We start from the raw sequence: 11,963 nt of genomic DNA, 5'->3' as shown, positions 1-11,963 counted from the left end.
GTAAACAAGAATTAAAAATACACTCTTTTTATATAAACAAGCCAAAATCAGTGCAAACAGGTCCATTGTCAAATATAGAGCAACATTAAATAGCACGCAAAAAGTACAGTGCACACAGCAAGCAAAAACAATAGTAGGAAATATAAGAAATAGCATTCTATTATGTTCTTTAAACTTGAAATGTCAAATGAAATATCATTCCCCTACTAGTGTCTGTGTTTCTCTAAAGGATAAGCAACCTTATCTTACCGGAGTGCAGAAGATTTGTGTCATGGACTAAAAGTGCAAACATCAAGGCAAAGTGTAATCAATTACGTACTGTATAGATGAGGCCTGCAACCCTATCATAATATTTTTCAGATTGTAGCTACTAATGAACAACTCATCTTTCTTTAGACAAACTTGCAATCTTATTACATATACACATGTAGACAATAACAACAAAATCTAATCCAATACTCTGAAGCAAAGCATTAATATGAACATATGCCAGAAATATACACCAGAAATGCTAGTCCAGTTTAGTCAATTTCGTACCAAAAATAGACACTTCACTGCTTTCTTTTTCTCCCTATGACCAGTTATTCTTGAAATGTACAAATAAAAAGATAGATAAGTTAATTGATCTTTTTTGGGTTAGACATGCAAATTGATACTGAAAAAGTCAAGATATTTGATACGTTATGCTTAGAGTGCAACTATGAGGGATGGCAAACTCTTAAGATTAAATATTAGAAAAAGGCCACTTCAGAGGGCAAGGTCAAATCAGAATTTCTCAAATAAAACCTTTCTGACCCCTTTTTAGGCCCCAAGCAGCTTCTTGACCAGATAGCCTGGCATGCTGTAGAGAAACAGGCCCACCATCATCAGCAGCAGCAGAGCCAAGACAATCTTGATGATGAGCCATTTGTAGCGGTTGCATATCAGGTAGCGGATGGCCTTCAGTGGGCTCAAAAACCACAGGAAGGTGGTGTCAGGCCGGCTTTGATTGGAAGTAGTGGTGGTGGTGAAGGGGTTGCAGGTAAGAGGTGGTAAGTTGAAAGGTGAAACCATGGATGATGGTGGAAGAGAGGAAATACAAATGTTAGTGGTTAGTAAGATTATTGCAAAGTTGTAAAATCTCTTTAAGGCATATTATCTACTTAAAACGATAGTTCACTCAAAATGAAAACATCTTGATGTCTCAAGTATCTGTTCAAACCTGACTTCATTTCTTCTGCTGAACACAAAAGAATATATTTTGAATATACTTTTTGCCAATGCAATTAAAGTAAATTGGGTCCAGTAAATATATTCCCATTGACTTCCATTGTATAGACACTTTTTACTACTTTTGTGTTTCACAGAAGAAAGAAAATGTCATACAGGTTTGGAACGACATGAGGGTGAGTAAATGATGACACGATTTTTCACTTCTGTGTGAACTATCCCACAGAGCTGGTAAAAATGTTTGCCTATGACTACCGCATATGTGCATTATACTTTAAATTTGCAATGGACTGAGCTCAGAGCAGTACAATGACACATCAGGCAACCAAAGTTAAGTTCAGAAAGCATAGTAGCAGACAGTCGACTATAAATTTCATAAAATCAATAATTAATAAAACTGGAAAAGAAAACTGGAGGCAAATGATAACCACAAAGACCTGAAGTACAATATAGCACACAGATACACCGTTAAGTAAGAGATGGAATGATAGAGGAATGATAAAATGAAAAACACTTTATCACCCACAATCCCTCAGGTCCATGTTGTAGGCCTTTAAAGACAGTGTGAGTAGCAAAAAGACAAATACATTGTGAATTGCTCAGAGAGAGACAGAAAGCAGAGAAAACAGAGGCAGTGACAGTGGGCTACCAGTGGTCTTCCCATCTCCCCTCACGCCCCTAGGAGTTTCTTGACCAGGTATCCAGGAATAGAGTACAGGAAGAGCCCAACAAGGAGAAGGAGGAGTAGCAGGGCCAGAGCCTTCAGGATCAGCCAGCGGTAGTTGTGCCAAATGAAGTATCGTATGGACTTCAGAGGGTTCATGAACCACATTAGACTGGTGTCTGGACGACTTTTTCCGAAACAGGAATGGGGGTTGGAATGAAGGAAATGAACAGAAAAGAATAGGTGGAGGAAAGGGCAGTCACAGGAGGAAGGACGGATGTGAAAAAGGAGAGTGGGAGTATTAGAAAGGGAAGTTAACAGTTTTAGAGGGGCATTATTCACTGGAGAGAACGCTTCTGACATAAGCGCACTTTACTTGTCAGTGTTTGTGCCATACCTGTAATTATCTATAGTATTTATATGAGACTCTTTTTGTCTCCTTTCTATAGCCATATAATTAGCACATCATCATCAATAATACATAACACAAAAAAAAAACTTAATCTATCCACTATACAATACAAGACTCCTCCTTCATAATAAAAAAAAAATAAAAGGGTAATTGTCAATTTATTTCTTTTTATTGCAACTTTATATTTCACAGTGTTACCTCTTAAACATTGTAATCTTATACACTGCCATAAGGGTCAATAAACTTTTTTTTTTAAAGAAATTAATATTTTTATTCGGAAAGGATTCATTAAATTGATAAAGAGTGACAGTAAAGAAAAAAATACTTTTTTAAATTGTAATAATTTCGCAATACTACTGTTTTTACTGTATTTTTTGATTAAATAAATGTAGCATAAGAGCATAAGAGACTTCTTACAAAAACATTTTTAAAAATCTTACTGACCCCAAACAATTAAATGGTAGTGTACCTACATGCAACTTTATTTCTTATTTATTTTAAACTTTATCTCACAATTACCTTTTTATTTTTCACTCTTCAAATATGATATCTTGCATATTTATTCACAAACTGAAACTGCATCATTACTCAGATGTGCTAGGCACCATGTGAGTAGAAGCAAATGTGTGTGTGCGTGAGCGGGTTTATGTCTTACTTTGGTTTCTCAAGTGGCTCAGGTTCATTACGCCCAAGGCCGACTGGATTTTTCTCTGCCTCCTCCGCTGTCAATAGATGGAGCTCTGCCTCCACTTTTCCCTGCAAGCATGACATGGTTAGAATGTTAATGTGGTAATCTTATGCAATCCTTTCAATACACTGCATGCTGGCAAATTATCAAGCAAATGTAAAATAACATTTGGGTAATAATAATTTTATCTGGCAATGAAATGCCTGCTTTAATATTTTCCATTTATTTATTTATTGTATTAACTCACTGTGAGCTCAAACTCATCATTCTCATCCCGGGCCACAAATGGCCACCAGCCCTTCACTCTCTTCTGTTTGAAGATGGAGATGGTTGGTAGCTCATGCTCTTTAAGAACCATGTCGAGAGAGCACTGCTTAGCTGTTTTTGCTCCACGGGGAAACTTATTCAAGTCCAGCTCAATCGCACCTGCGAAAATAAACACAGAGAGCATGAAAAATTTCTTTTGCTTTGGAATCAAACACATCAACTTTTAACTGAGCACAGTCTTATTTACAATATAATTAGTTTATTATTCGAAGCCAAAATGATCTCGAGTACATTCAAGGAAGTCATAAATATCTAAAAATATGTCTTTTTTTGTCTCTTTGAATTGTGAACGTACCCAGGAAGTCATCTGCAGAGAAATGATCGGCATCCCATACTTGAAGGGTGAGTCGAGCAGGAATCTTGTACTCTGTCTCATCCCAGGAAAACATGGATTCCTTCTTAGAGATGACTATCTTCTCCTCAGCCATGAGATAGTCAAAAGGGAAGACAAAGCGCCAGTTGAAGTTTCCTTCCCCAGTTAGAGAGTGATAATGCACGTCTGTGTCCTGTTTATCCTCCTGCTGTCCTTTTAGCCAGCTGAGCAGGGAGATGATTTTCAATTGTTAGAAGCAACACAATTTTAATATTCATACAAAAATCAAAGCGTAGAACACCTATGGCCATCAGTGATTTCTTGTATACGTTGCATGACAAAACATGCACAAATGTTCTGAACAAAGAGTGCATTTATAGACTTGTATAATGTGTGAAATGTATACACAAAAATACTTAATAGAAAACATGCATAAAATAGCATTCATACATGTCAAGCTGGTAATCCAATATACTGCATCAGAAAACTGGAAAATTCTTAATTCTACCCCATTGTCATTGCAGTAACAATAGAGGTTGGTTATTGAACATTTTAATGATTAGTCCAAATGATTATATTTTTATAATAAAGTGCAAAGAATATGTAGATGATTAATTCATGACACAGAAGAGTTATGTGCTTGTTACTCGCATGTAAATCATAGATGCATTCTCTGGAAACAGAAAATAAAAAGAGAAAATCTAGTCAGTTTTCTGCACTTAAAGAAATTGTTCACCCAAAAATAAAAATTTGCTGAAAATGTATTCACCCACAATTCGTATATGAGCTGTAGATGAGTTTGTTTCCTCATCGGAACAGATTTGAAGATATACTGTATACAGTATATAGCATTTTATTTGTTTCTTAAAAACACAGCATTTCCCTTCACAAGATGTTAACTGATGGACTGGAGTTGTGTGGATTACTTGCGGATTAACAAGATGTTTTTTATTAGCTGTTTGGACTTTCATTCTGACAGCACCCATTCACTGCAGAGCATCCATTGGTGAGCAAGTGAAGTACTGCTAAATTCTGATGAAATCTTGATTTTTAACAAATTTTAATATTTGGATGAGCTATTCCTTTAAGTTGTGAGGCTTCGATCTGCAGAGCATACCAGTTTGAAACACTAGTCTGTCCCAACAGCATTACATCATATAGAGGTACTGTATTTATTTAAACCATTAGTAGCCAGCTTTATGGATCCAATACATGCATAATTGTGTGTAACTTTTCAAAATAAACAAATTAAGCCCTTGAGACAGATCCTTAAGCAACATATTGGTATACAAACAGATATCTTATGCTTTCATGCAGTATTTTTGATGAAGACATACTAAATAAGACATATTAAGCAAAAATGGCTCTATAAACCAAGACCATACCAGTTATTAAATCTTAAAACATCTATTTATAAGCAATTCAACTGAACAGCCTATTGAATTAATTTTAAATAACATTATACAGTGAATTTAGAGGTAATAACTAGAAAGCAACATAATTTTGAATGATATGGTCCCGTTTAACTTGAAACTGTATGGAAGGTGGTATTTGTTCATTTGTTGTGAATGGAAGGGGCAGGTGCAGATTTCTGCAGGTGGCGGGCAGAGCAGTCAAGCCATGCGATCGTATCATCTTTACCCCCTGACATAGATGTCAGACATCTTCTCTCCTGTCAGGAAAGCATCGTCCTCTAGAACTACGTCATCAGTGTTCCAAATAATAACACGAAGCTCAAAGCTAGATAACAGCACAGCAATGACATGAGGGGCAGGGAGGAGGGATAGACAAAATAACACCAAACGCAATAACACAGACAAACAACAAAAGAAAACAGAAACAAACAAACAAAGGTAACCGATTAAACCACACACTTTTCACACACCTGCCCATACCTACCCCCTCACAAAAATGTCACTGGACTTTTCCCCTGTGAAGTAATCATCGTCTTCCAGAATTACCTCGTCAGTATTCCATATTATCACCCTGAGCTCACATCTGGGAGATGAAAAGAATGGGATCATCATCTCACTGTTAAAAGTGTTTTATCCCAAAAACGTGCGTCATGTGGTAATATCTAAACTACAGTAACTGTTTAGAGTAAAAAATAATAATTATATGAAACTATTATTTAATATGACCAAAGTCATTTTGTCAGACTAGGTAACAACTGCAATCATCATGACATTGATATTTTTTACTTTCTTAATGCATGTTCCTGTTTTTGTAATTTGTCTTCATAATCTTTAATTGAAACACAATAGTCTCCTCTTTCTCTGAAAAGACTTCACCTTTTTTAGAATTTAGACTATGATGGATAATGATATTGAATATGCACATAGCTTTTTATGTTTGCAAAGCAAAGCAACTACACTTTTTGTCTTTTCTGCAGCACATGAATATCTCAAGCTAAAGTAAGACTGTTTCACAGTACAAAACTGGCAAATTTTTAGATGATTCACAAAAAATAAAAAATAAAGGCAGATGAGAGGTGTGAAGCCAGAAGAGTAAGTATGAGAGGAAAAAGAAAAAGAAAAAGGAGGATGTGTTTTATCTACAAACCTTTGGTTTCTAGTGTTTTTTTTTAATCTGTTTCGCAGTTCCTTGTGGTATCTAAACTTATAGCTGACTCACAGTAGTATCATTGTGTTTACTGTAAACACAGTTAAATAGGATTATAGTAAATTATAGAAAGCATGTGAGATAAAAAGACATTCTGTAGTTTGGTAATTCACCACTCAGAGCCACTTCTTCATCCAGAGCTTTTACAGTAAGTCATTCAAAGAATATTAATTGCACAAGCAGTTCAGAATACAAAGCAGTCTGTTCCTTGCTTAAGGGTGTAATGATCTAAGAGTGAGTATGTGATCTCAGCATGCTGATTATTAAAGCTTTCTATTTTTTGTCTAATCCTCTTCAAGGCTAAACTCACTGATGCACATATCAAAATGACAATTTGTTCCATGTACCTAGAGACTTTAAGGAAAAACATATGTAAAAATAAAATAAAAACTTAACTGCAACAAACTCCTTGGAATTAAGGAAAAGCAAGACTCTGTCGAGACTCTGAACGGAATCATATACTGTACCTCTTTGGTTTGCGTGGCGATATGTCAATGGCTGATCCTGGTGCTGGTACATCCATAGGAAACATGTCCACCCACATTTCAATCCTTCCCTGTGAGATTATGAAAATTCGAGGAGCTGATAGTTACATTACATATTTTCTTTTACAATGTTCATTTATGTTCCCTAATTTAACATGCATAAATAAACTGCATCTGCTAAAGTTGATACAGTTGTTTATTCTTCCTCTGAACTGCGTTACCAAATTATGGAAATCTCATCAAGGTCACTTGAACCTTGGAGTATGTCCTTGGTAATCACAGTGGTATTTTGTTGCACACCCTTGCGTACCTGCTCTATGCCTGGCTTGTCCGGGTTGAGGAGCGGCCTGGTCTCCACGTGCTCAGGGATGAGTTTGCAACCAACACGTGGGATCTCCTCCCAATGCCTAAGAACAGTAAGAGCCAAGTGTTCTTCTGTCTGCTTCTTCAGACCTGTAAGCCAAATGAAATTGATATCTTTTCATATACTGTATGATCAGAGAAAAAAACATTATAAACACTGTATAAGCTCTGTAAATGTCTCACCACTCTCATCCTCAATTTCTGTTGGCCCAAGAAAGATGCGGTTTCCAACTTTGACCCTCCCACCAGGGCCATAGAGGGGTCCATCCAATTTACCTGCTTTGCACAACTTAGCAAGGATCTGAGTTGGTTTCTGAGGGTCACGCCATACATTGTAACCATGGCTGGATGGTTTCACAGTGAAATAAAAAATAAGACTGTCACATTAATTATTAAGACTAGATGTTTGCCTTTTGACAGATCAAAACATGACTGATTGGATTATGCTGGATATTGCTGCTCTATTATTATCATGTTTTCAAGTGTTGATATATGAAATTAATTTGGATTAATTTAATGAATTAATTATTTCATGTAAAATTAATGTATTTGACGTATTTGACAACCCCAAAATTAAAATACTTGAACATGTTGTTCTATAAAGATTTGAGAGGTTTTTGCTCAATGTGTTGATATCCTATAAAAAGTACAAGAAAGAAAGTACTCACACAGAGTAGTTGGACGCAATGCCACATGTGGCTCTGTGTTTGCTGTAGTATCTATTCTCCAAATCAATCTTAGTCTCACCAATCAGGTCATCAGTTCCAACCAAATCCCAATCATATACTGCCACAGTCAGCATGGACTCCATTGGGAATGTGGCCTCTATGTCGAATGACCTTAAGGACAGGAGAGAGAGGAGAGTCAGCTTTCAAGAAATTATTTTCTAGTTTGAGCTCATACCAATTTATTGGTTTGGTTGGTTTAAAATAGTATAGCCTACTCACTTTCCAAAGACTGGATTTAGCTGCTTGGATATGTAGTTTTCCTTGTCCCGAATCTCTGACTTTCCCAATCGAATGACTATATAAGGGTCCGCTTTACCATTTATATCCGCAGGATGCAGATCTGTGGCCTGAGAAGAGAGTCATGTTACTTTAGAGACAGTACCGTATGAATAACACTTATAATTCATAGTTGAATTCACTCACTCTGATGATATAAATCCTTATGAGAACATTGATAGGGTCATTGTGAGGAATACTTTGAAACATGCCCATGTTTGGATCAAATCCTGCCTCTCTGGTGATCTCCTCAGATAGTGGTAGTTTATACATACAGAGGGAGCCCTGGCTCATAAGGAGATAGATTCAAACATTTAAAAAATGAAGTGTTCTTAGTGTTCTTTGAAGCCTGATTTATACATGATATATTCTTATCTTACCTTAAATCTGCCCACAATCCTGTCATCATCAACCACATCATGGTCATCATCATCTCCAGCCTTTCCTCTATACAGGTTGAAGGTGTGGAGCCAGTCCTCAAAGTTACCAAACTCAATCTCCAGCTCTTTATTGTATACCTGAGATAAAGGTGTTTATATTCACATTAAAATTAGTATTGTCACGGATACGAACCCCGTGAGTCCCTCCAGTGGCCAGCAGAGGGCACCATCACCCGAATACTGACACTTACATGCATCCAAACACTCACGTACGCTGATACTGACTACATTACCCATAAGCCCCGTACCTTGGACTGATCACCGGCCAGGTGTTCCCTATCAGAGACTGCCATTTAAGCCAGACCTTTGCATCACCTCATTGCGAGGTCTTGTTACTGCCACGGCTAACATTTCTGAGCGTTTTACCCTGTCTTGTTTCCCTAGTTGTCTACCTTTGTTGTTTATCGATCTGTGAACCTTTGCTGCCTACCTTTGAACCCTGATTGTTATACGGACTGTGATACTTGCTTGTTACCCCGACCCACTGCTTGGTATTGACTACGATTCTGATATTCCTGTGACACTGTGTTTGCTGATCCTGACCCTTCGCCTGTACGACTACGAGTGTTCAAATAAAAGCTTGCAAATGGATCCCAAGTCGAGTTATTCATCGTTACAGAAGACCTCGCCTGGACAAGATCCAGCAGCATATGAACATCTCTGCACCAACCTGGCAGCTCAGGCAAGTCAGATCGCTGCTAATCAGCAACAGTTAAATCGTCTTACCGCCGTCACGGAGGAATTGGTGAAAGCTATTCAGAATCTCCACAGTCCTGTTGTCACAACACCCGCGCCACCAGCGGCCGCCATTACACATGCGGTTCCCACGCCCTCTCAGATTAACCCACGACTGGCGTTTCCTGAGAAATTCGACGGTGACCCTAATAAATGTAAAGGCTTCTTACTTCAATGTTCGCTGTTTGTGGAACAACAACCCATGCTCTATTCCACTGACAACGGTAAGATTGCCTTTGTTTGCTCTTTGTTAACCGGAAGGGCTCTTGACTGGATTACCGCTGTATGGCGCACGGATGGGTCATCTTTCTCCTCCTTCAACGATTTCCTCACACGCTTCAGTGAGGTTTTCGATCATCCCAAGGAGGGAAAGAGCGCTGGTGAACGCTTGCTAGAGCTCTCTCAAGGGAAATCTTCAGCTGCTGAGTATGCTATGAACTTCCGCACACTGGCAGCACAAACGACCTGGGTGAGTGACACCTTAAAAGTTCTGTTTCGGAAAGGTTTAAGTCATGAATTACAAACTGAACTGGCATGTCGAGATGAAGGGAAAAGTTTGAATGATTTCATCGAACTGACAATAGCAATTGACAATCTGCAACGTTCACGTAAACCCCGTTCTCGTGTCAGCACTGCCATTAAAGCAGTTCAGTCTGTTGAAGACCCTGAACCTATGCAAGTTAATTCCTATCATCTCTCATCTGAAGAAAGGAATCGTCGCTTGGCAAATCGTCTATGTCTGTATTGTGGATCCCCAGGTCATCAACGAGCCAGCTGTCCTTCACGTCCCTCATCTGTCTCGTCCAAATTGGTGAGTGAATCCCTACACTCTCTCCATCCTGTAAACTGCGTGATTGTACCCCTGAAACTAACCATTAACAACGTTCAAGTGACCACATTTGCTTTACTGGATTCTGGAGCGGCTGGGAACTTCATGTCACCTGAGTTTGCAAGAACAAACAAAGTATCATTAATACCCTGTGCTAACTCTCTGTCTGTAGCTACCATAGATGGTCGTCCCCTGGGAACTGGTATCATCACTCATCTTACTCAAAGTCTATCCATGACAACCGGTTTACTGCACCAGGAGGTCATTCAGTTCTACGTTCTGCCCACGTCTAATACACCCATAATTCTGGGACTACCATGGCTGAGACTGCACGATCCACTAGTATCATGGAGGGAAGGTCAGATATTAAAGTGGAGCACTAAATGTCAAACAAAATGTCTATCTACCATTTCTCCTCTCCCAGTGCACTCGTTGGTGATTAACGAGGAGTCATCCGAGGTTCCCAATCTACCAGCGGAATATCACGATCTCAAGGCAGCATTCAGCAAAACCCAAGCAAACACATTACCATCTCATCGACCCCATGACTGTGCTATTGATCTCCTACCAGGTCACAATCCACCCAAAGGTCGTGTGTTTCCACTGTCACTCCCAGAATCCGAAGCCATGACTAAATACATCAAGGAAGAGTTGGAAAAAGGCTTCATACGTCCTTCCACTTCCCCTGCATCCGCTGGTTTCTTCTTCGTCAAGAAGAAAGACGGCAGTCTGAGACCCTGCATTGATTACCGTGGTCTCAACGAGATCACGGTGAAGTACCGTTATCCCCTTCCCCTGGTTCCAGCTGCATTAGAACAACTTCGCACTACCCAATACTACACCAAACTTGACTTACGCTGTGCTTACAACCTGATTCGCATCAGAGAGGGTGACGAATGGAAGACGGCCTTTTCTACAACCAACGGGCACTATGAATACCGGGTTATGCCGTTTGGACTGGTCAATAGTCCGTCCATTTTCCAGGCTTTCATTAATGATGTCTTCAGGGACATGCTGAACAAGTTTGTTGTGGTCTACATTGACGATATCCTTATCTACTCCAATACCCTACAGGATCATATTCAACACGTCAGAACTGTGCTACAGCGCCTCATCGAACATCAACTGTACGCCAAAGCCGAGAAGTGTGAGTTTCACACTACATCCACTACCTTCCTGGGTTATGTCATCAGTCCGGGGGGAGTTGCCATGGATGACAGTAAGGTCTCTGCTGTACTCAAGTGGCCAGAGCCTCAGACTCTCAAGGAGCTACAACGGTTCCTGGGGTTTGCCAATTTCTACAGACGCTTCATCAGACATTTCAGTACAGTCGTCAGTCCTCTCACTTCTATGATCAAAAAAAGGTACACATCGTCTCACCTGGTCCGAGGCCCCCCGTCAAGCCTTTAAGGAATTAAAGGAACGCTTTGTCACCGCTCCTATCCTGCATCACCCTGACCCTTCTCTCCCCTTCTTAGTCGAAGTTGACGCATCCAATACTGGCATTGGGGCCGTTCTCTCTCACAGCGACCAGGCCCTCAGGAGAAACTTCATCCCTGTGCTTTCTACTCCCGCAAGCTCAACCCGGCGGAGAGGAATTATGATGTGGGAGACAGAGAACTGTTAGCCATGAAAGCAGCGTTTGAAGAGTGGAGACACTGGCTCGAAGGGGCTATTCATCCTTTCACCGTCTTTACGGATCATAAAAATCTGGAATACCTACGCTCTGCCAAAAGACTCAACCCACGCCAAGCCAGATGGTCCTTGTTCTTCTCCCGGTTTCAGTTCAATTACACATAACGACCACCTCCCAATAACAACAAACCAAATGCTTTGTCACGTATCCATGATGACGACCTCTCCATCTCAACC

General features: G+C 39.5%; 1 protein-coding gene across 1 annotated transcript in view; it reads right to left on the bottom strand.

Annotated features, from left to right (window-relative positions):
- Positions 1 to 841: 841 nt before the first annotated feature.
- Positions 842 to 11,963, bottom strand: part of LOC109112642 (otoferlin) — a 56,044-nt gene continuing 44,922 nt past the window's right edge. The window contains exons 36-47 of the mRNA XM_042777850.1: positions 8,468 to 8,605; positions 8,235 to 8,372; positions 8,031 to 8,158; positions 7,752 to 7,922; positions 7,267 to 7,427; positions 7,031 to 7,173; positions 6,703 to 6,791; positions 5,513 to 5,611; positions 3,596 to 3,837; positions 3,221 to 3,399; positions 2,941 to 3,041; positions 842 to 2,060 (exon numbers count right to left, since the gene is read on the bottom strand). Of these exons, the coding sequence (XP_042633784.1) occupies positions 1,880 to 2,060; positions 2,941 to 3,041; positions 3,221 to 3,399; positions 3,596 to 3,837; positions 5,513 to 5,611; positions 6,703 to 6,791; positions 7,031 to 7,173; positions 7,267 to 7,427; positions 7,752 to 7,922; positions 8,031 to 8,158; positions 8,235 to 8,372; positions 8,468 to 8,605 (1,770 nt within the window). The 3' untranslated portion in view covers positions 842 to 1,879. The remainder of the gene's footprint in view (positions 2,061 to 2,940; positions 3,042 to 3,220; positions 3,400 to 3,595; positions 3,838 to 5,512; positions 5,612 to 6,702; positions 6,792 to 7,030; positions 7,174 to 7,266; positions 7,428 to 7,751; positions 7,923 to 8,030; positions 8,159 to 8,234; positions 8,373 to 8,467; positions 8,606 to 11,963) is intronic.

The sequence above is a fragment of the Cyprinus carpio genome, chromosome A20 (assembly GCF_018340385.1).
Source record: "Cyprinus carpio isolate SPL01 chromosome A20, ASM1834038v1, whole genome shotgun sequence".
Taxonomy (NCBI): domain Eukaryota; kingdom Metazoa; phylum Chordata; class Actinopteri; order Cypriniformes; family Cyprinidae; genus Cyprinus; species Cyprinus carpio.
This window is presented reverse-complemented; position numbering and strand designations above follow the sequence as displayed.